Source organism: Sphaeramia orbicularis, chromosome 22, assembly GCF_902148855.1.
Source record: "Sphaeramia orbicularis chromosome 22, fSphaOr1.1, whole genome shotgun sequence".
Classification (NCBI taxonomy): domain Eukaryota; kingdom Metazoa; phylum Chordata; class Actinopteri; order Kurtiformes; family Apogonidae; genus Sphaeramia; species Sphaeramia orbicularis.
This window is the reverse complement of record NC_043978.1, coordinates 14,401,460-14,425,163: the sequence shown is the minus strand read 5'-3', so window position 1 is coordinate 14,425,163 and position 23,704 is coordinate 14,401,460. Positions and strand designations below refer to the sequence as shown.

Here is a 23,704-nt window from a genome sequence, read left to right as displayed (position 1 = left end):
AGACGTTACAACAAGTGAAGAAGAAGATTTTTAAAAGAAACATGGTGCAGTATATGTGGACACACCAGGAAGCTGAATCATTTTTGAATTTAGTACGGGATAGAGGGGTAATATATAATAATAATGAATACATCTGTAAATCAACACCATATTTACGTTTGTCGCCATGTTTATGGAATGACTTCCAGTGATAATAAATAAACAAATCATCGCATTTCTGATTTAATGGAAAAACCAACATTATGCATTTCTGTTTTTTCGACATTTAGTAAATATCGGTAAAGTTTTGCACAGATGTCCAATGGAAAAGCCACTACAGATTAAAAAATAAATAAATTCAGTGTAGAAAAAAAATAAAGTCAAAACCATCTCTGAGGCATTTTGGAAGAAAAGAAAACAATTAAAACCAAACTAACCGATGAAATGATATTTATCCCAATGTAAAACTATATTATGACATAAGAAAGAAAGAAAGAAAGAAAGAAGATATATATCGCAATATGAAACTATGTTATGACATAAGAAAGAAAAAAAAGAAAGAAAGAAAGAAAGAAAGAAAGAAGATATTTATCGCAATATGAAACTATATTATGACATAAGAAAGAAAGAAGGAAAGAAAGAAAGAAAGAAAGAAGATATTTATCGCAATATGAAACTATATTATGACATAAGAAAGAAAGAAGGAAAGAAAGAAAGAAAGAAGATATTTATTGCAATATGAAACTATATTATGACATAAGAAAGAAAGAAAGAAAGAAAGAAGATATTTATCGCAATATGAAACTATATTATGACATAAGAAAGAAAGAAAGAAAGAAAGAAAGAAGATATTTATCGCAATATGAAACTATATTATGACATAAGAAAGAAAGAAAGAAAGAAAGAAAGAAAGAAAGAAAGAAAGAAAGAAAGAAAGAAGATATTTATTGCAATATGAAACTATATTATGACATAAGAAAGAAAGAAAGAAAGAAAGAAAGAAAGAAGATATTTATCGCAATATGAAACTATATTATGACATAAGAAAGAAAGAAAGAAACAAAGAAAGAAAGAAATGTATCCCAATATAAAACTATATAAACTATACTATGACATGTATTGTTATTGTTTTGTATCCCAGACCCGTTAGAAAACAAACACCTGACTTCACCGCATCCACATCCTTTGGTCCACATCCTTTGGTCCACATCCTTTGGTCCACATCCTTTAGTCCACATCCTTTGGTCCACATCCTTTGGTCCACATCCTTTAGTCCACATCCTTTGGTCCACATCCTTTGGTCCACATCCTTTGGTCCACATCCTTTGGTCCACATCCTTTAGTCCATATGGTGCCAGTGGTTTTAAGTTGAACCAGTGGCCTGTTCTTGTGCAGGTCCTGCTTGGCTTTCTGCAGGTGTCGGTGACAGTTGTGTCAGCAGAAGGAAACGTCGCTGCTGGATCCTTTCAATCCTCCTTTCACCTTCCACGTCTCCTCCTCCCGGGGGTTTTTGGTGTTTCCTCTAAGAAGCTTTGGCCTCACCGTATCTCTCCTCTCTCTCTTTTTTTTTCCGGTTCCCTCTCCTCCATCTTATCCCTCTGTCATCCTCCACAGACGGCTGGTATTAACACTACAGATAAGGAGCTAGAGGTTCTCTTCTTGACCAATGTGTCTTTTGAGGATGCGGGCGAGTACACTTGTCTGGCAGGGAACTCTATCGGCTATGCTTACCACTCTGCTTGGCTGACGGTGCTTCCAGGTATATTCTTCTTCTTCTCTGGGACACTCTGGACTTGTGTTGTCTCTTATTTTTAAGTAATCAGTGGTGGAATTTAGTAATAGAGTACTCAGATCCTACTAAGTACTAATATAACACTGTGAAATTACTGCACAACTTAACCCATAAAGACCTAGCACTACTTTTATGTCAATTCCAACGGGAAACTTTCTCAATATCTCACCTTTTTTAAGTGATTTATCACATTTATTTACAATATTATCCTCTGTATTTTGTATTTTATCTGTATAATTTATGTATTTTTCTTTATTTAACCCATAAAGACCTAGCACTACTTTTATGTCAATTCCAACGTGAAACTTTCTCAATATCAAAAATGTATTAAGTGATTTATCACATTTATTTTTATTATCCTCTGTATTTTGTATTTTATCTGTATAATTTATGTATTTTTCTATATTTAACCCATAAAGACCTAGCGCTACTTTTATGTCAGTTCCCACATGAAATTTTCTCAATATCTAAAATTTATTAAGTGATTTATCACATTTATGTATAATATTATCCTCTGTATTTTGTATTTTATCTGTATAATTTATGTATTTTTCTATATTTAACCCATAAAAACCCAAACACCCACTGTCGACCTAAACCATCTACTGATCTAAACTGTTTAATACAGTGTTTTTTCAACCTTGGGGTCATGACCCCACGTGGGGTCACCTGGAATTCAAATGGAGACGCCTTAAATTTCTAGTAATTAAAAAAAAAAAAAAAAATTACTAATAAAAAATATTTTTTAATGATTCCATATATATTTCATTCTAATTAAAACACCACACACTTTTCGTAATAAAATCCAGTACAAATAAAGTGCAGGATATAATATGTGAGAGGGCGTATCCTGATTGACCTGATCATGTGACTGAGTGCGTTATGATGCTTCAACCGGCCCGAATACAGTCAGAAAGTCAGATTTTTTAAAAATTTTTTCATGATATACAGATGGAGTTATAAATATGCCTTTTTTACTGTTTTTTAATGTTTTAGTTTTTAGTAACGTCTGTTTTTTTTTTAATGATAACATCAGCCTGCCCAGGGACTACAAGTGGAAATTAGCACTAGTGCTAGAACCTGGTACGCTACATCTCTTCTTTTTAAGGTTAATGTATATTGTGCATTGTCCCTGTCTAAATAAATACATTTTTTTAAAAAATGGACTGAACAAAGAATGGACAGATTTCTTCACCCACCTGGCTCCACTAAGACGTCTAAGAGAAACGGAGAAGCAGACACCAAAAAGGTGCATTATATACATTATGTAGCCTAAAGATCATCTAAAATTAACATTTATTTGCAACATAGTATAGCAAACTATTACATGATCAAAAACTAATAAATTTTTATCAAAAAAAAAAAAAAAGTCTCCTCTTTGAATGTCTGGGCTCGCCAGAAATTTGTGACATTAAAATGGGGTCATGAGCCTAAAAAGGTTGAGAACCACTGGTTTTATACCTGTTGATCCACTAATTCTATCAATACATGTAAATAATTGGTGTAAATAAAAACAGTTTGTCATTTCCACGGCAACTATGGAGCCTCTGAGCGTCCAAATGGGTCATATCTGATGACCATGAAAAGATGACAAACTGTATTTTACACCAATTATTTACATGTATTGATAGGATTAGTGGATCAACAGGTATTAAACAGTTTAGATCAGTAGATGGTTTTGGTAGGGAGTGGACGTTTGGGTATTTATGGGTTAAACAGCCAAATCTAGGAAAATTATAAGACTTTAAAAGAATTGTATCTCAATTAACTAATCTTATTTGCAGTTAAAATGGGTAAAGTAGGTGGTAAAACTTTATATTAACCCATAAGACCCAAACATCTATCACTGACTAAAAGCATCTACTGATCGAAACTGTTTAATACCTGTTGATCCATTAATCCTAATAATAAATTAATCCTAAAATAAATATTTACTTCAGTCGATGGTTTTGGTCGTTAATGGATGTTTGAATCTTTATGGGTTAAATTTAAGCGTGTATCAGTAAAATCAGCACCATTAATAGTTTACAATTCTAGGTGATATTATTTGATTAATTCCTGCTACGTTGAATTGTACGTTGCATTAGGTTGATTTCAATTAGTTTACTCCATAGCGATGCATCATATTCTATAAAATCATCCTGTTTGTGGCATCGCTGTGCTAAGTCAACGCTTCATGAGCTCAGAAAAAAAAACATTTTCAGCTTCATCATAATGCATTTGTCACAGTTTTTACAGTACAACTACGACAATTTGATACTCAAACCCCAAAAAACACACTTGATTCTTCTATTTATTGCAAACTTAACACATTTAAGGTCCGTAGAAGACTGGAAGGAGATGAAAAACTGATGTATGAAAGACGTAGTGGAGTAAAAAGTGTAATTTTTGGCTTTTTCCAGGTGTAAGTGGATCAAATGTGTAATTAAGGGCAGAACATGAGTAAATGTAATTAGTTAGAGTCCACCACTGAATGTATTTACCGCTGTACAATGTGGAAATGTCATGTTTAAACTCAGTAGCAGACTCATCTAACAATCATTTTCGTACCTGTGTAATTAGAGTACACTATCGGAGATTATTACCTGTTAAGATGATTTAAGTGCATTCTATGGCCTCTTTAATTGGATGAAGCGTCCATGTAATCCAGCCTCCATAGAAAAAACGTTTTTAATCATAGCAGATTGTCTGCTTAAATGTCTCAAGGCTACGAGGCAATTTAAAGACTTTGTGTTCGGTGTTTAACGCAATAATTACCTCCCCGGAGAGAAGCGTATCACAGGTGCAATTACCTGCTGCAGGATAGAACCACAGGCTGATTAGTTCGCTGTCTCAGCCCGTGAACCCAACGCATACGTCTTAAACACGCAAAGTAAGTTTCAGCTTTGATTTATGAGTGTTGTCAAAAGGTTTCCAGAGTCTTTACAGGTGAAAGATGCTACTGAGTAAAGCAGGGTTTGGTTCTAATCTGTTACTAATGCATGGTGTGATGGGTACGACGGCATATGAGGGCCACGTAAGAAAATAAAAACAGTCACTATGAGAAAAAAGTTGTAAATTGAGATAAAACCTGAATTTTTTTTTAGAATAAAGTCAAATCCAAAAAGAGTCCTAATATTATGAGAATAAAGACGTTGTTAAAAAAAAAAAAAAAAACAAACTCATCATTTAACGAAAATAATGTCATACTTTTATGAGATTAAAGTCAAAATATTTTGAGAATAAAGTTGTAGTTTAAAAATAGAAAAAAAATAATGTACTTTTTATGAGATTAAAGACGTCATATTTCAAGAATAAAGACATAATATTAGGAGAATAACGTCGTAATTTAAAAACAGGTGGGAAAAATATCATTTACCAGAATAATGTAGGTAAATATCAAGATAAAACCCATAATTTTATGAGAATAAAGTCGAATACAAAAAGTCATAATGTTAAGAAAATAAAGTTGTAACATTACAAGAATAAAGCCATAGTTTTAAGAAAACTCATAATTTAACGAAAATAATGTCGTACTTTTATGAGATTAAAGTCATCATATTTCAAGAATAAAACCATAATATTATGAGAATAAAGTTGTAGTTTAAAAAAACTCATTAAACAAAAATAATGTTGTACTTTTATGAAATTAAAGTCGTCATATTTTGAGAATAAAACCATAATATTATGAGAGTAAAGTTGTAGTTTAAAAAAACAGCTCATTTAACAAAAATAATGTACTTTTTATGAAATTAAAGACGTCATATTTCAAGAATAAAGACGTAATATTAGGAGAATAACGTTGTAATTTAAAAACAAGTGGGAAAAATAGCATAATTTACCAGAATAATGTCGGAAAATATCAAGATAAAACCCATAATTTTATGAGAATAAAGTCGAATACAAAAATTCATAATGTTAAGAAAATAAAGTTGTAATATTACAAGAATAAAGCCATAGTTTTAAGAAAACTCATAATTTAACGAAAATAATGTCGTACTTTTATGAGATTAGTCGTCATATTTCAAGAATAAAACCATAATATTATGAGAATAACATTGTAATTTAAAAACTTAATACTGAGCCTATCAGCCCCGTCCACCATCAACTCATTTTAAAAAAAAAAACTCGTAATTTAACAAAAATAATGTACTTTTATGAGATTAAAGTTGTACTATTTTGAAAATAAATTTGCAATAGTGCAATATTAAGTCAGAATTCATAAATTGTAAGCCTTTAGCCTTGTTGATGACAGAGTTTCCATCGAAACACCAAATTTCACTTCTGTTGGACCAAATGACTAATGGTAATGTGCTGATGGTGGGCGGGGCTAATAGGCTCAGTATTTTGTATTTTGCATAAACCCCAAATGAAAGTAGAACCTTACAAAATGTTCCAAGTTCTCCATTATGTGACGAGTGGGTATGACTTTATTCTTGTAAATTATGATATTTTTCCCACCTCTTTTTAAGTAATCTCGTAAAAGTACGACATTATTTTTGTTAAATTTTGAGGGTTTTTTTAAAACTACGACTTTATTCTCATAATATTATGGCTTTATTCTCGAAATATTACAACTTTATTCTCATAAAATTATGACTCTTTTTGTATTCAGCTTCATTCTCATAAAATTGCGGGTTTTGTCTCAGTATTTTACGACTTTATTCTCGTAGTGACAGGTGTTTTTCTGTTCTTACATGGTCCTACTACGTCGTCATAGATGGGAATCAGGCTGAAACAGGTGATAAATGCTCCGTGTCTGATTCACTTTTTAAATTTTCTTTCCTGGACGTCACACAGCAGTAAGTCCAGATAAAGACGACTACTACGCCGACATCCTCATCTACGTGACGGGCTGCGTGCTCTTCATTCTGGCCGTCGTCATTGGCGTCCTGTGCCGCATGAGGATGACCACGCAGAAGACTCTGCCCACGCCGCCCGTGCAGAAACTGTCCAAGTTCCCCCTCAAGAGACAGGTAACAGAAAGTAGATACAAGATTCGTATCAACTTTTGCCCTTTTTCTCTCTCTGTGTCTTCAGTTCGGCTTTTAGCACATCTTTGGGCTAATTAGATGTAGATTAAAGCTACTAAATACCTGAATTTAGTTTGTGTTGCAGCTTTTTTTTTTTTATAGTTTAGTGCAGTTCAATGTGATTTGGACAGAGGGGTTAAAACTTCAAACCAGATGTTATGAAGCAAGTTTGGAAGCACTTTGGGTCTATTTTAAAAATAAATACTTTACTGAGATGAAAGAGAAACTATTTTTCAGATAAAACACATTTTTATTTGACGTGCTCATACAAAAATCTGCATCTGACACGGACACCGGGTTTCTACGGAAGAGGATTAGGGCCAATGGAAAAAATTCATATCTAGGTCCAATATATTTATTTTATTATTATTATTATTATTATTATTATTATTATTATTATTATTATGAGAAAGAAGTCAGAATTCTGTCTTTAATCTCAGAATCTTGACTTTTTTCTCGGAATTCTGACTTTAATCTCACAATAATAATAATAATAATAATAATAATAATAATAATAATAATAATAATAATAATAAAATATATTGAGATATTGGTCATTAATTTTTGTTTTGTTTTGTTTTTTTCCCAGTGGCTCTAATCCTCTTCCGTAGTTTCTATAATGAACTCTCGCGTCTTTTTCTTTCAGGTCCCCCCCCCCCCCCCAATACCCACACTATTACACAGGGCAAATCCACAGACAACTCAGTGATATCTTAGTTTTCCCCTGAAATTATGACTAGTCAGTATTCCAGCAGTTCACAGATGATTCCATATGCAATGATTACCCTGACGTAGCCAAGGGAAAAAGGACGTGAGAATTACGCGATACTATTTTTTAAAAATATCTCTTCATTTTGGGAATCAAAGTAACTATACAAGGCAGAGTGTTTCACAAAAATGACCGCTGTTGCAAAAGTCATTCGTGATTTACATGCGTGTAAATGGGCAGGTTCTGCATGTAACACGACTGGACACGATGGGTTACACACGAAACCTGGAATGAGACTGAGATTCATGAAAGACCCACATGTGCGGATTAGAAAAACCATTAGAATCGACACATTTAACACAGTGTCTTTATTTATAGTCTATACAGGAGCATTTATGTTTTCAGATCGAATGCACTGACACCTAGGTAGTTTTTACTGTCCATATTTTGGTCCTATTTTTGGCCCCAATATTTTATTAAAAATGTATTAATTATGGGATGGCTCAGAGCAAAAGTATATATTTTTTGCATTTATCTGAGGTCATCATTAGGTCCATCCTAGGGGGAAATATGTCTAAATTTCTCTTTTAGTATTGGGTCTAAAAAGCTGGAAAAGTGCCAGATACCAAAATTAACCCAGTTTCATGGAAGCACCCACATGTATTTAAATGGGCAGGTTCTGCATGTAACACGAGTGGACACGAAACCTGGAATGAGACCAAGATTCACGAAAAACCCACATGTCTGGATTAGAAAAACCACTAGGATTGACACATTTAACACAGTGTCTTTATTTATAGTCTATATAAGACAATTTCACCAGGACGCCTAGGTAGCTTTTGCATGTCCCAATTTTGGCCCCAATATTTTATTAAAAATTCATTAATTATGGGATGGCTCAGAGCAAGAGTATAATTTTTTGGCATTTATCTGAGGTCATCATTAGGTCCATCCTGGGGGGAAATATGTCTAAATGTCTCTTTTATTATCAGGTCTAAAAAAGCTGGGAAAGTCCCAGATACCAAAATAAACCCAGTTTCATGGAAAGACCCATTTACAGATGATAAATAAGATGGAAAGTGAAAGAAAATATAAATTAAACTTAGATAAAAACAGATTAATACATAGAGGAGATCCCACATTAACCTTTTACCCAAATGTGTTGAAAAAAATCACCTGCCTTGTTAAAAACACCCATACGTGATGACAGTTTTCCACCTTTTTGTGCATTCCACGGATGCATTCCAGACAGGTAAAGTGTGGAAAACTATAAATTTCTGCACAAAACGTAATGTTAAGAACAGATTAATTGCACCAGAAGCTGTTTGTGCAGCTATTTCTCCAAAATAAATTACTAGAATCATTTTTTGGGCAGGCAACGTTATTAGCCCAGGAAAACATTTCTGGAAAAATCACGTCATTTTTCCTCATAAGAAGACAGAAGAAGTGCATGCAGGAGAGGACGCACACAACCTGGATTCTAAATAAATCCAGAGGGTTATTTGTGCGTGGATTTGTCGTGGGTCTGGGCCCGTCCTGCTGTTTTTTGGTGACGTAGTGTGAACGCTGGAAGGCATCACACTGGTGACATGTGTTCGCATTTATCTTGGAGCAGATTCAGCTCTGGGATATTTATGCCCTCCTGTGACTGTCAGTGTTAGTTTTAGATTTCACTCTCTGTGTAACGCACACTCAGCCCTCAACTGTTTGGAGAGAAACATAAAGTGGAGCAGCTGCTTTTTCCACAGCCTGAACAACTCCTCACGCCATTGTCCTTCAGGACGCCACGTTCAGGATCCTGACCCCCGATCCGCTTCGATTTGACGGCGAGTTTCAGCAACACAGACGCAAAAGACGAGAATTGGCCCCTGTCGAATTAGCTCAAAACATCTCCAAGACTACAAATGAGCACAAATAATAAGCTGAAGGATGAAACTACATCTAGTTAATGAAAGCGTTTGTCAGTTTCGGGCCTCGTGTGCAGATGGAGATATTTCGTACTTTGCATATTCATATGTCTGTGTAATATAAATGTAAATTCCTCTGCACGTGGCTTCTATTGCACATACTGGAGGTCGCTTACTCCCATTTTCCTCCAGCTTTTTTTTGCAGGGAGTTCCAAGGCTCTAATGCCAGAAAATATAATGTATCATACAAACTAATGATGGTCACATTCACTGATTTCAACATTTGAATTTGGATTGATTTGTATTTATTTATTTAGTTACAGGACAGTGTGTATTGGCATTAGTTACAAAGAACAAGATGCATGCACCAGATTTAGCAGAGAAGCTCATTTCCATCTGTAGTCCTGGACAAATGACCAACATAATGAATATCACTGAGATTACAAAGTCATAATATACTGGAAGAAAACCGTTGAACATGACAGATACATGCTGCAAAAGCTGTCACATTTTTATTCATTTATTTATTTATTTATTGCGTCATATCCAATGCCTTCATGCAGAAACGTAGCTAGTTTATTTTTACCACTAGATTGATTCCTCTTCTCCAAACTGTGCTATTTATTGTTTATTGTTTATCCCCATTAGCTTCCACTGTGGTGGTTGCTAGTCTTCCTGGGGCCCCAATTAAAAAGACATAAAAAAATGTACACTACAAACAAGTTTATTTATTTATTTATTTATTTATTTATTTTTTACCATTTGTTAATAAAACTATGTCTGGTCATTAAAAAAATGTGTTTCAATTCAGTTCACACACAAAAAAGTAAAAAGCATTTTGCAAGAATCCCAACTGAAAAAAATAGCCCAAAAATTTTAAATATCCTTAACTTTTTCTTTTTAGTGTTTACATCATTCGAAATAAATGTAATGACAATGCAGTAGCAATAAATAACAGTTAACACATCCAATAAGCACAACTTTCACATATGGTACACCATAGGTTTTTGTGTTCTTTTAAATATGTGACAGTGTTAGTGGCCAATTGACATTAAGTCCTGCATAAGTAATAGGACCAGTATTAAAATAAAGCAAGTATCAGGTGCTTTATGCTGCTGCCGAGGCTCATGTGTGTTATAAAAGTGTATCTGAACACAGATTATGAAGAAGTAGTTTTAAGGGGCTTATATGTAGTATTGATATTACAAACTCTCACCAGCGGGGGGCAGTATTGTACCAGAACAGACTTAAAACTGCCAAAACTACCAACAAATCAGTGATATTTATCCAAAGTGTGAAGTTCATTGTTTCCACACATCTGTATTATGATGTCATCAAGTTTACTTCTTCAAACTTAAAATCATAGGCGCTTTTTTTTTTTTTTTTTAAACAACTTTATTTATCATTTTTCCATATCAGCAACATTGACAACATTTATAGAATTTCTTACAAAAGTTGTGAACTTGCCCCCCACCCCATACAGGTGGCTCGTATCCACGCACTCACGTATCAAACAGGCAAACAGAACACCAAACGAAGAAAACAAATATATGCGAATACAAAAAACAGACAAACAAAAACAAAAAAATACTCAAACCAATCTGTGCTAATCATTATGGTCATAACACCAACATTCTGGACCTCTGTATAGACGCTTTTTTTAACAGTCACTCAAAAATAACACTGTGTCTTATAATTTTCACGTGCTGCATCAGCTGATAGTTTACATTTTAGCTCTGTTAGCTTTAGCTCTGTTAGCTTAGCTCTGTTAGCTTCGCTCTGTTTTTAGACTGAAAACAGCCACAGTAAAACCACTGATCACCTCTGTTTTCTGTTCAGTTTGTGTTGTCAATAGCTGAACTAAAGATCTGTTTGAATCCAACAAACAAGGTCAGAACTGTCACAGTTTAGTCTGAACCGAGGATCAACAAACGGCAACTTAGCAAAGATAAGAACATCCCATAATAACTTTATACCTTCAGGAGACTTAGAATCAAACTCACTCGTGTAGAAGAAACGCTGACATTTAACCTTCAAACTCCATTTTTTTTCATTTATAGCTGACTCCAGTGGAAAAAACAACAGTGATTCTAGATTTTATCACTGAGTCATTTTCACTGACTCTAAAAGTTTATTACCAATTTGTTAGACATGTTTTTGTTTGTTCAAAAATAATATTTGAGCATTGAGACCTGATGTATCAAATATGGTACAACATTGAAAATCATACATGGACTTAATTCTCATTAAATTGACATTATTTTCATTAAATTATTTAAAACTATGACTTTATTCTCATAATGTTATGACTCTTTTTGTATTAGACTTTATTCTCAAAAAAATGTGGGTTTTATCTCAATATTTTTTGACTTTATTCTCATTTTGACAGTTTTTATTTTCTAATGTGGCCCTAATACGTTGTTTGTTCAAAAATAATAATATTTGAGCATTGAGACCTGATGTATCAAATATGATACAAAATTGAAAATCCTACATGGAAATTGATATTTGGGGGGAAAAAAATGGTTTTGGTTGTTCAGAAGGACCAATAAAGGCTCCAGTTTCAAAGAACTGGAATTTTCTGTTGATGATTTAATGGTTCAGGCTATATAGGGTTAAATCACGACTTTATTCTCATAATATTATGGCTTTATTATTAAAATATTACAACTTTAATCTCATAAAAGTACACCGTTATTTTCATTAAATTATTTAAAACTATGACTTTATTCTCATAATATTATGACTCTTTTTGCATTACACTTTATTCTAAAAATAATCTGAATTTTATCTCAATATTTTATGACTTTATTCTCGTAGCCACAGTGTTTTTATTTTCTAATGTGGCCCTAATACCGTACTTTTCGGACTATAAACAGCACCCACCCCATCTCCGTCTTACCATTGATTCGTTGATGCCAAACTTACGTGCAGCAGCTCTATTTCCTTCTTCATCAGCCGGATCGATTGTTAACCCAGAAAACATAAATTAGCCGTATCATTTTAGAGCCATGGGTTCACAGTGTGTGGAAAAAAGTAGCGGCTTATAGACCGGAAAGTACGGTGCGTTGTTTGTTCAAAAATAATATTTGAGCTTTGAGACCCGTTGTGTCGAATATGATACAAAATCGAAACTCATACATGGAAACTGATATTTGAAAAAAATTTTAAAAAATTTGGGGGGTTTTCAGAATGATCAATAAAGGCTGCAGTTTCAAAAAAACTGGAATTTTCTGTCAATGATCTAATGGTTCAGGCTTTACAGGGTTAAAGAACACGTAGGTTGACTTTACTTTCTAGACCTGCAGGAAAAACACTGAACATCCATCATTGGTTGGAGCAGACCGAGTCTGAATGAAAACAAAACAAGATTCAGACATGTCCATGAAGGGGAAAAGGATTTCTGAAAACCAGACAAGATCACCTTTTGGTTCCCAGACTCTCCTTCTGCACAGTAATTAATTTACCCACAGTCTCATCTCTGTTCACAGTCTCAGCTCCTATTTCTTTTCTTATTACTTTCTGTCTTACATAACCAACAGAGTACAGCACCGTGGCTCTCACTCCTGTACTTTTTATTGTATGCGTTACTTAATCAGGAGGCCAAAGATCCCACGAGTCCTCCCTGGACGCAAAAATGGCCCGAGTGCCTGAAATGCAGATGAGTTTGTTATTCTTATCCGTGGCGCTCCACCTGCTGAGTGTAGGACACGCTCGCTGTTCGCTTGTTTTGCGTTGGTTCCAGCTCTCCAGGATCTAAATTAAAGGGTTGTACTCCTGAAAAAGCCAGAAGATGCATTTTTAGAAAAGAAAACTACAGCTTAAAAGCCATATTTTCAAGGCAAGCATATGATTTATAAAGCCAGAGAGAGGATTTAGGACAAAAAAAACAAGACAAATCTTTTTTTATTCTTTTTTTTTTAATCAAGGTCTCTTTTTGTTTTCAGTTTTCAAATGTGTAACAAGAAACATACAACTCAAACATTAAACTGTCGTATCCAGTTCCTATCCATCTGCCCCCCCACACACACCAAGTACTGGACCTTTAGATTAGACCTTTAAATTTATTAGTATAGTTAGTATTAGTATAGTATAATTAATTACTTGAGGAAGTTTAAATACAGCCGGACATAATATACTTACAAACAAAACTATATAAACTCCATTCAAATATACATACAGGGTGGAGAAGCAAAATTTACAATGAACATTTAGTTGTTTTTTCTCAGCAGGCACTACGTCAATTGTTTTGAAACCAAACATATATTGATGTCATAATCATACCTAACACTATTATCCATACCTTTTCACAAACTGTTGCCCATATGAGTAATCAGGAAAGCAAACGTCAAAGAGTGTGTGATTTGCTGAATGCACTCGTCACACCAAAGGAGATTTCAAAAATAGTTGGAGTGTCCATAAAGACTGTTTATAATGGAAAGAAGAGAATGACTATGAGCAAAACTATTACGAGAAAGTCTGGAAGATACTATTAAAGAAGAATGGGAGAAGTTGTCACCCGAATGTTTGAGGAACACTTGCGCAAGTTTCAGGAAGTGTGTGAAGGCAGTTATTGAGAAAGAAGGAGGACACATAGAATAAAAACATTTTCAATTATGTCAATTTTCTTGTGGCAAATAAATTCTCATGACTTTCAATAAACTAATTGGTCATACACTGTCTTTCAATCCCTGCCTCAAAATATTGTAAATTTTGCTTCCCCACCCTGTACATATACAGTACCTATCATAAGTATTCACCCCCCGCTTTGACATTAAAGAAAATTTTTGTGTAAAAAAAAAAAGGCCAAATTTTATTAACCATGATTGATTTATAAAAGCAATAAAAGGGTAAAACATCCAAGGGGGTGAATACTTATAATAGGCATATACTGTATAGTAGTGCTGGTAAACAATTAAAATCTTTAATCCGATTAATCATAGGGTTACTGTGGATTAATGTTGATTAATCGCGATTAAATATCATTCATTTTTAATCTATATTAATCACATTTCATTTTGAAAAAGTAAACTGACTCAAGAAAAGAGGGAATATATATGCACTTAAAGGGTTTATTAAACACCTTCGACATTTTCAGGAAAACAACTGTTCTGTCTTGGGTTTTTTTTTTTTGTCCTCATATTTCCATCCAGAGGGCTAACATGTTGTTTAGCGTCTTCTGTGTTTATGGGCTGGTTCTACTGCCTGTCACTACCAACTGACCATTTATATGTACACATATACACATATTTGTAACACATTAGGGCTGCACGATATTGGAAAAAACTGACATTGCGATTTTTTTAACCCTGTGATATGAAAAAATACTCAGGAGTTTATAATAGCTGTGTGGTACTGATGTAAATGGTCAAATAAATTAGTTGTGTTTCCTCTCACTGTGGCAACAGGTGCCAGGCACTATCGACACAGAACACGTGTTTCAGTATCATCCATCTTGTAACGGAAATAATTCCAGATAACTGACGTTTCTTTTCTCACTAGAAAAAATCCAAATGTTACTAAGTGTATTTTTCTCATTTCTAGTCCAAATATCTCATCACACTTCAAATAAGACATAATCACCTAAAGAGGAACTTTTCAGTGAGATATAAGAACTGATTTTTAGACAATAGATCTGGAAAATCTTATTTCTACAAATCTAACCAAGATAATTTTCACTTGTTCCATTGACAGATTTCTTTTTTTTTTTTTTTTTGCTTAATTCAAGATTTTTTTTTTTTTGCTTAATTCAAGCAAAAAGTGAAAATTATCTTGGTAAGATTTCTTGAAATAAGATTTTCAAGATCTATTGTCTAAAAATAAGTTGGAGAAATCCTCTCAATTTTTTGCCCGAAAGGAATGTAAAGATAGCTTTGCAGGACCTGGAGGGTTCACATACAAACTTTATGAACTATTAGGGTCCAAATACGTAATTTATGTGATTTTCACTTGCTCCATTAGCAGATTTTTTGCTTGAATTAAGCAAAAAAAATCTGCCTAGGGAACAAGTGAAAATTATCTTGCTAAGATTTCTTGAAATAAGATTTTCCAGATCTATTGTCTAAAAATAAGTTCTTATATCTCACTGAAAAGTTCCTCTTTAGATGATTATGTCTTATTTTAAATGTGATAAGATATTTGGACTAGAAATGAGAAAAATACACTTGGTAAGATTTTGATTTTTTCCAGTGTACAAAACTGATAATTGGCTGCCAAGTGGCTTAGAACCTTCTAGTAGAACCCCTAATGGTATATCTAATGTCTTTTAGGAGAATATGATGCATAACTTCTCACATCCATTATCCATATGCAGGGATGTAACAATATGAAAATTTCGTATCACGTTTGTTGTGACCAAAATTATCACGGTTATCATTATTATCGCGGTATTGTTGAAATTGTGCTCAAAATGTTCAAAAAAGTACTGATACACACACTGAAATAATTTAACCAAGTTGTATTTAAAAAACAAAACAAAACAAATAAAATAATTAGCACAATGTACCTTCTGTTGCCAGAAATATTCAAGTGGTCTGAGCCTATTTTGGCCATTTTTAAGTACTTTTGATTTTGCCTTTATATACTATACAAAGAAATGTTTACTGTACCCATGTTTGGTATCTTTTTTTTTTTTCACTTTAACCTACTATATCAACACAAAAGGACAAAAAGCACAAAAAAATATAAAATCCGATTTGAAAAATTTATATAATTTATTGCATAAATAACACACAGATGCTTAACGAACCTTTTTAAAGACTTTAAAAGTGAATATTGGTTCCAAATATTAGGTATATAAAATCAAAATTGTAATAAATTAAAACTATACTCAAGGGTTTTATTTTTCCCCTAAAAGTGCGGTAATCAAACACGGTAATCATGATAATTACAATTTTAACGGTAATATTAGCCGTCTGCAAATTTACTGTGGTTTATCGTTATACCGGTAATCGTTACATCCCTATCCATACGTTTGGGAGGAGAACATCCTTCCATTTAAACCAGATTAACCGCCTGGTGACCAAACAGTAAAAGGCCGTCCTGTTTATATCCCACTGTTCTTTGAATGTTCTTATTCTGTGTTCTGTCAGATGAACAGTGCTGTGTTTGTGGCCTGTAGATCTTTTCTATTTCTGCTGCCTTCACGTTCATGCTCTTGTAAGGTAGTCCAGGGAAAGGTCTTATTGCATTTTTCAGTAATCTGTGCTTGGTTTTTCTAAAGCTAATCTCCCGGTTCTCTCCTTTCTTTTTCATAACTCAGACTAAATCTCCCATAAACCTCCTGGCATGTTCTATCAGATATTACTTTTCATGCCTCTGAAATTGTGGTCGGGGCGTGTTTTCTTTTTTTTTTTTTTTTTTTTTTTTTTTTTTTTTAGCTTCACGGCATTTTTCTCATTTTCCTCCAGTTGAGAAGTTGAGGAGGGAAAGTCTGGTAAGTGAACATGTTTGTCTCCGGACCCCACCTGAAGGGCCCAGAGTCTGACACAAACAGATTCATCAAAAGCAGGGCCCGAGCCGTCACCAGCCCCCACCACCACCACCACCACCACCCCCGCCCCCCCGCAGGCCAATCTGGAAATGGAGCTGGCTGATGGATAGATCCGTCCATCGCACCTTGCCGCTCGCTCACCCACCTCTGCGTCCGCCTCCATTCGTCTTTGTTAGCGTCTGTTTCCTCTGGTGTGCAGCCACGGGTCGGCTGTTTGTAAAAGTCACGGCCGGTGTCAGAACTCGGGCTGTTTTTCAGAGAAACTGCCCAACACCGCTCCGACGCCGATGGTGAAAAGCTGTCCGTCTTTACATGCCATTCAGTCATTTCTTCAGTTCGTAAACATGTTCAAACCAAGGTCTCGTCTCGTAAATTTGCAGCATTTTGCGGACATAAGGAAATGTGTGATTTAGTTCTACACAAAAACTACCTTTTTGTTAGATTAATCAGGTTTTTTTGTGATTATGAGGCAAAAAATATCATTAAATCAAGTTTTGTTGAAGGTGTTTTGGATGGAAAACTGTCACAACACAGTAAAGACTTAAGAAATGCACTTTTTTATATATATTTATAGATGTGTGTAGACTTTTTTATACAATTATGTGTTTTTTCTAGTATACTATCATTTATCTGACTCCCCGAATGACCGCACAAGAATGCACAAATGGCAAAGAAACTTTCGAATCTTGAAATCAAATAGAACCTTATTTATGTCAGTGATAACAACCAATATTTTACATAATTGTCCCATTCAATTAGAAGAAAAAAACATTTCTTCAGTTCATAAACACGTTCAAACCAAGGTCTTGTCTCGTAAATTTGCAGCATTTTGCAATCGTAAGGAAATATGTGATTTAATTTTACACAAAAACTACCTTTTTGTTAGATTAATCTTTTTTTTGTTTTGTTTTTGAGGCAAAAATATCCTTAAATCAAGGTTTGTTGAAGGTGTTTTGGATACAAAAACCTTTCTCAACACAGTAAAGACTTAAGAAATGCACTTTTTTATATATATTTATAGATGTATGTGGACTTTTTTATACAGAATGTGTTTTTTCTAGTGGGCTATCCTTTATCTGACTCCCTGAACGACCACACAAGAATTCCTCTGTGTATATGCACGAATGGCAAAAAAACTTTTGAATCTTGAAATCAAATAGAACCTTATTTATGTCAGTGATAACAACCAATATATTACATAATTGTTCCATTCAAATAGAAGAAAAAAACATTTCTTCAGTTCGTGAACACGTTCCAACCAAGGTCTTGTCTCGTAAATTTGCAGCATTTTGGGATCGTAAGGAAATATGTGATTTCATTTTACACAAAAACTACCTTTTTGTTAGATTAATCGGGAGTTTTTTGTGTTTATGAAATGTGTTTATGTGTTTAAGAAATAGATAGATAGATAGATAGATAGATAGATAGATAGATAGATAGATAGATAGATAGATAGATAGATAGATAGATAGATAGATAGATAGATAGATAGATAGATAGATAGATAGATAGATAGATAGATAGATAGATAGATAGATAGATAGATGTGGACTTTTTTAGACAATTATGTGTTTTTTTCTAGTAGGCTATCATTTATCTGACTCCCTGAATGACCGCACAAGAATGCACAAATGACAAATAAACTTCTGAATCTTGAAATCAAATAGAACCTTATTTATGTCAGTGATAAAAACCAATATTTTACATAATTGTCCCATTCAAATAGAAGAAAAAAAAAATTTCTTCAGTTCGTAAACACGTTCAAACCAAGGTTTCGTCTTGTAAATTTGCAGCATTTTGTGATCGTAAGGAAATTTGTGATTTAATTCTACACAAAAACTACCTTTTTGTTAGATTAATCTTTTTTTTGTGTGTTTATGAGGCAAAAAACATCATTAAATCAAATTTTGTTGAAGGTGTTTTGGATAGAAAACCTTCATAACACAGTAAAGACTTAAGAAATGCACTTTTATATATATATATTTATAGATGTATGTGGACTTTTTTTATACAGTTATGTGGTTTTTTGTAGTGGGCTATCCTTTATCTGACCCCCTGAACGACCGCACAAGAATTCCTATGTGTATATGCACGAATGGCAAATAAACTTTTGAATCTTGAATCTTGAAATCAAATAGAACCTTATTTATGTCAGTGATAACCAATATATTACATAATCGTTCCATTCCATTAGAAGAAAAAACCCTAAATTCATCATATAATTTGGTCTGATATCATCCTGGTTTTTTGTTATTGACTGGAAATTGTTACAAAAGACCCAATTATACCTGGATAAATGTGTTTCAGCCACTTTTAAGGCTGTTTTTTTTTTTTCATAATAACTGTTTCACTAACTGCTTTCTGTCTTGTCAGACTATGTTTTTCCTGTTTTCTTCTTTGTTTTATTTCATGCCTCCTTTTCCTTCCCCTGTACAAGTATTGTCTGTTGTATTTTTTGAGAAACTGCTTAACCCATAAAGACCCAGAGCTACTTTTGTGTCAGTTTCCAAGTTAATTTCTCTTTATTTAACCTTTACTTATCGTTATTTATTATAATATTACCCTCTCTATTTCATATTTTTCACTGTAAATCATGTATTTCCCTATATTTAATTTAGATGTGCTTCAAAACTCAAAGGTAATTCAAAGGTTATTACATCAGAACAGGGAAAACTGGAAAAAGGTGACTTTTTTAGAAAAGATATTAATAACTGAATGTAAAAACAAGTGTGTCCATCCACTATCATTGATCCAACTCCATGGATTTTACTGGTGAATCAGTGTTGTAGAAGATGACGGTGTTTCCATGGTAACTACAGAGCCTCTGAACGTCCAAATGGGTCATATCTGATGACCATGAAAAGATGAATAACTGTATTTTACACCAATTATTTACATGTATTGATAGAATTAGTGGATTAACAGGTATTAAACAGTTTAGTTCAGTAGGTATCTTTGGTCGCCAATATATATTTGGGTCTTTATGGGTTCATGTAATACACGTTTTAAAATTTAAAGTTGTTAAAGCCTTGTACATTTTGACCAAATGATTCCGTTGCTGCATTAAGTAAACGTTGGGCTCCTTCCCGTCTGTTTCTTTGTTCAGATACACGTCACCTCTACCTTTTCAGAGACTATAACAGTTTGTTTTTTGCACCCAAGCAGGTGTCCTTGGATTCCAACTCCTCCATGAACTCCAACACGCCGCTGGTCCGGATCGCCCGCCTGTCATCCAGCGACGGCCCGATGCTGGCCAACGTCTCGGAGCTGGAACTACCCTCCGACCCCAAATGGGAGTTTCCTCGGACGCGGTAGGAACGAGTGAACAGTATTCCCTCAGCTGCGTATGTCACTCATGTTTAAATGCCTGTCAGAAAGAACGGGGAGACATTTCATGGCTCGGCCTCATGCGCAGCAATTAGAGATTTCTGGCTGCCGAGCAACATTTTTCAGCATCGACACTTACTGGGCTGTTGTCCTTGTACCTTGATGAGCTGTGAAAACACAGGACGTCAATACAGCAATACAGCAAGGGCACTGGAACGGGCTTTTATACTTGGCAATCAGACCACTTCAAACAGTGAGCCCATTAACATGCACACTACTGTCCAGTATCATGTAAACAATGTAATCTGATATGTTTTATCACATAACGGCTGTAATCTGATTACCTGCATCAAACTGCATTACATTGATTTAGGGCTGGGCGATAAAACGATAATGATATATATCACAATATAACTTTTCCTTGGTAGAAATATGAGACATGCTCGATACAATGTCGATAGAATTCATTCGTCCTTGTTTTGACAGACGTGAGAACAGCCAATCACAATTAAGTAGCGCCGCACCGAACCAATCACAATAGAGCCACGTCAGCTCAGGTTGGGGCGGGGGGGGATTGGTTGCGGTCCATGCCAACGCAGTACTAAATAAATCAGATTAACCTGTTCCAATACAATAATACAGTTCCAATACAACGGACACATGGAAGAATAAATACAATGAATGCAGGGCTGCGCGATATGGAAAAAAATCAAATATATACATATGTGTGTGTGTGTGTGTGTGTGTATATTTATATATATATATATATATATATATATATATATATATATATATATATATATATATATATATATATATATATATATATATATATATATATATACATATATACACACACACAAACCATACAGCTGTATAACTGAAACTTAAGACGCTTAGAAGACGGGGGTCAACAAATTTTAAGATGGGGGGGTGAATAAAGTGGGGGGAATAATACATATCAGTGGGGGGGGTGATGTTAAGAGTGGAGGGAGGGTCACGACAGTTTCCTGCACCTTTAAGGTTGACAAAAAATAGTGATTTGATTTATATCGTGATACATTTCGATATGGTCTGATTTTTAAAAAATTATCGTGATATGATTTTTTTCCATATCGCACAGCCCTGCATTCATTGTATTTATTCTTCCATGTGTCCGTTGTATTGGAACTGTATTATTGTATTGGAACAGGTTAATCTGATTTATTTAATTATTTTACATCTGCCCATGTGTAAATGCAATTAAAATCATAGAAAATGTTAGTTACATAGTCAAATGTGAGCAGAAGAAAATAACAGGAAGTTGGACTCTACCATCACTACGTATGTACGAACTTAGAAAGAAATCTGGTAATGGACTGTTTTCAGACTTTCATGGTCATGGACTCAGGCTCAGCTGAAATCCTTAGTGTTTTTTTTCCCTGTGTCCTGTCTGTCAGGCTGACTCTGGGTAAACCTCTGGGTGAGGGCTGCTTCGGTCAGGTGGTGATGGCTGAAGCTGTGGGCATCGACAAGGAGAAGCCCAACAAGCCACTCACCGTCGCTGTGAAAATGCTGAAAGGTAGGACGATGTTAGGGTTGCATTCTGGGAAATGACAGCCAACCTTGACGGTGACGGCTTCAGAACTGTTCCTAAAGGAAATCAGCGGTGTTGTGATCACATCTTTTCTCTTTGTACATAAAACTTCATCCGGTTTGTTTGCTCTCATTCTCCCAAACGCTCCAAATGAAGACTGACGTTTTTCTTGTTATGTGTGTTTTGTTTTGTGTTTTTTTTAGACGATGCCACCGATAAAGATTTGTCCGATCTGGTGTCAGAGATGGAGATGATGAAGATGATCGGAAAACACAAAAACATTATCAACCTGCTTGGAGCTTGTACACAGGACGGTGAGGCCACAGAGAATTAATTATATAATAATAATAATAATAATAATAATAATAAATAATAAAGAGAGATTTAGTTTAGTTTATTTCGAATATGCAACAAAACAAAATAATCCTACTTAGTCCTTATAGATGAAACAGATTATAAGAAAACAAAACAAACAAACAAAAAACATATACATGAAAACAAAGTATGACCTATTGCATATTCGAAAACAAGTAGGAGCAAAGTCTCTCAACCCAATTCGCAGTTAGTCTTATTCATAAATCATATTTAATAGTAGGGGTGTGTATCTGTTTTTGTTTTTTGTTTTTTGTTTTTTTTTAACAGTTTTTATCTCTTATTTGCTTTCTATTTTTACTCTCTGACTTCCGTATTAATCGTATTTATTGTACCCTCCCTATAGTACTTAAAAAATGTAGAGTGTATTACAAATACAATTTATCATTATTATTATTATTATTATTATTATTATTATTATTATTATTATTATTATTATGGGCAAGAATATGGTGATATGAAACAAATCACAATTGTAGGATCAAGATACAATATATCACAATATATCACGATACTGTTAACAAGGTAATATTTTTTGTTTGTTTTGTGTCTTTACTTTTTTTAAAGATTATTTCTTTGGAAAATTAAATTATACCAGAAATATGTACAAATACTAAACACATTTTTGTTTGATCAGAACAGGATCTAATGCTATATCACAAAACTTATCTCTGTAAAAACTGTAAAAAAAAAAAAAAAAGTTTTAACATCCGACTTTACCAGTAAAAAAAACACACAAACATATATAAATAATAAATAAGTAAAATAATGTTTTAGAGACACAATAAAAAAGAAAATCAAAAACTAAAATGAACCTCTGCCATGTCTGTATTTGAATAAGTACCTAAAAATATTGATACAGTATCATGAGGTGAAATATCGCAATATATAACAGAACCAATACTTTCTTACACCCCTATTTAATAGTATTATGAATAAGTAAATCAGTCATTTTGCAGAGATGTACATTTGCTAAACGCATGTTAAATGTTGAATTTGTAGAATTGTGTTTATGAAGTCTGAGTCAGTTTTGTGCTGGAACTCAGCCGTCCGTCATGTTGTTTTTTCAATCTGTTGCACTACTGTGTCACTGAGTCGATAAAACACATCCAGTTCTTGTTTTTCCACTTTACATGTAGTGATGAAGAGCACAGAAAGTGGATGAAGTTGATAAATAAAGTTGAAATTCTTAAATTAATGAGAAAAAAAATCAGTGTGGCACTAGCTATTAGCATGTTAGCATGTTAGCTTCTACTGCATCCTCAACACCAACTCTTTATTGATTCCACTGATATACAATAAGGCTTTTAGGAGGTTTTTCCACATTTTATCACTTTGTCAGACCTTTATCTGTGTTATCCAGTTCAGAAGAAAGCAAATATCAAAATATTACAACCACAAAGATGCTTATGATTCAGATCTGCTGCAGGTAAAACATAAAAATTTTTCTAATGAGTGTATTTGAGTTTAATAAATGCTAATCTTATTGCAGCGTTTAATACTATATACGTGCAAATAACAGACAAAATGTAAGTTAC

At 33.9% G+C, this 23,704-nt stretch overlaps 1 protein-coding gene across 6 annotated transcripts in view; it reads left to right on the top strand.

The window, feature by feature from the left end:
• fgfr3 (fibroblast growth factor receptor 3) overlaps positions 1-23,704 on the top strand; it is a 205,133-nt gene that overhangs the window by 164,057 nt on the left and 17,372 nt on the right. For 2 of the 6 annotated variants that reach the window (XM_030126739.1, XM_030126735.1), the window contains exons 8-12: positions 1,594-1,738; positions 6,551-6,726; positions 20,054-20,202; positions 21,658-21,779; positions 21,998-22,108. In XM_030126739.1, the coding sequence (XP_029982599.1) occupies positions 1,594-1,738; positions 6,551-6,726; positions 20,054-20,202; positions 21,658-21,779; positions 21,998-22,108 (703 nt within the window). The remainder of the gene's footprint in view (positions 1-1,593; positions 1,739-6,550; positions 6,727-20,053; positions 20,203-21,657; positions 21,780-21,997; positions 22,109-23,704) is intronic. The other 4 variants (XM_030126740.1, XM_030126736.1, XM_030126738.1 and 1 more) reach the window with 3 other exon arrangements.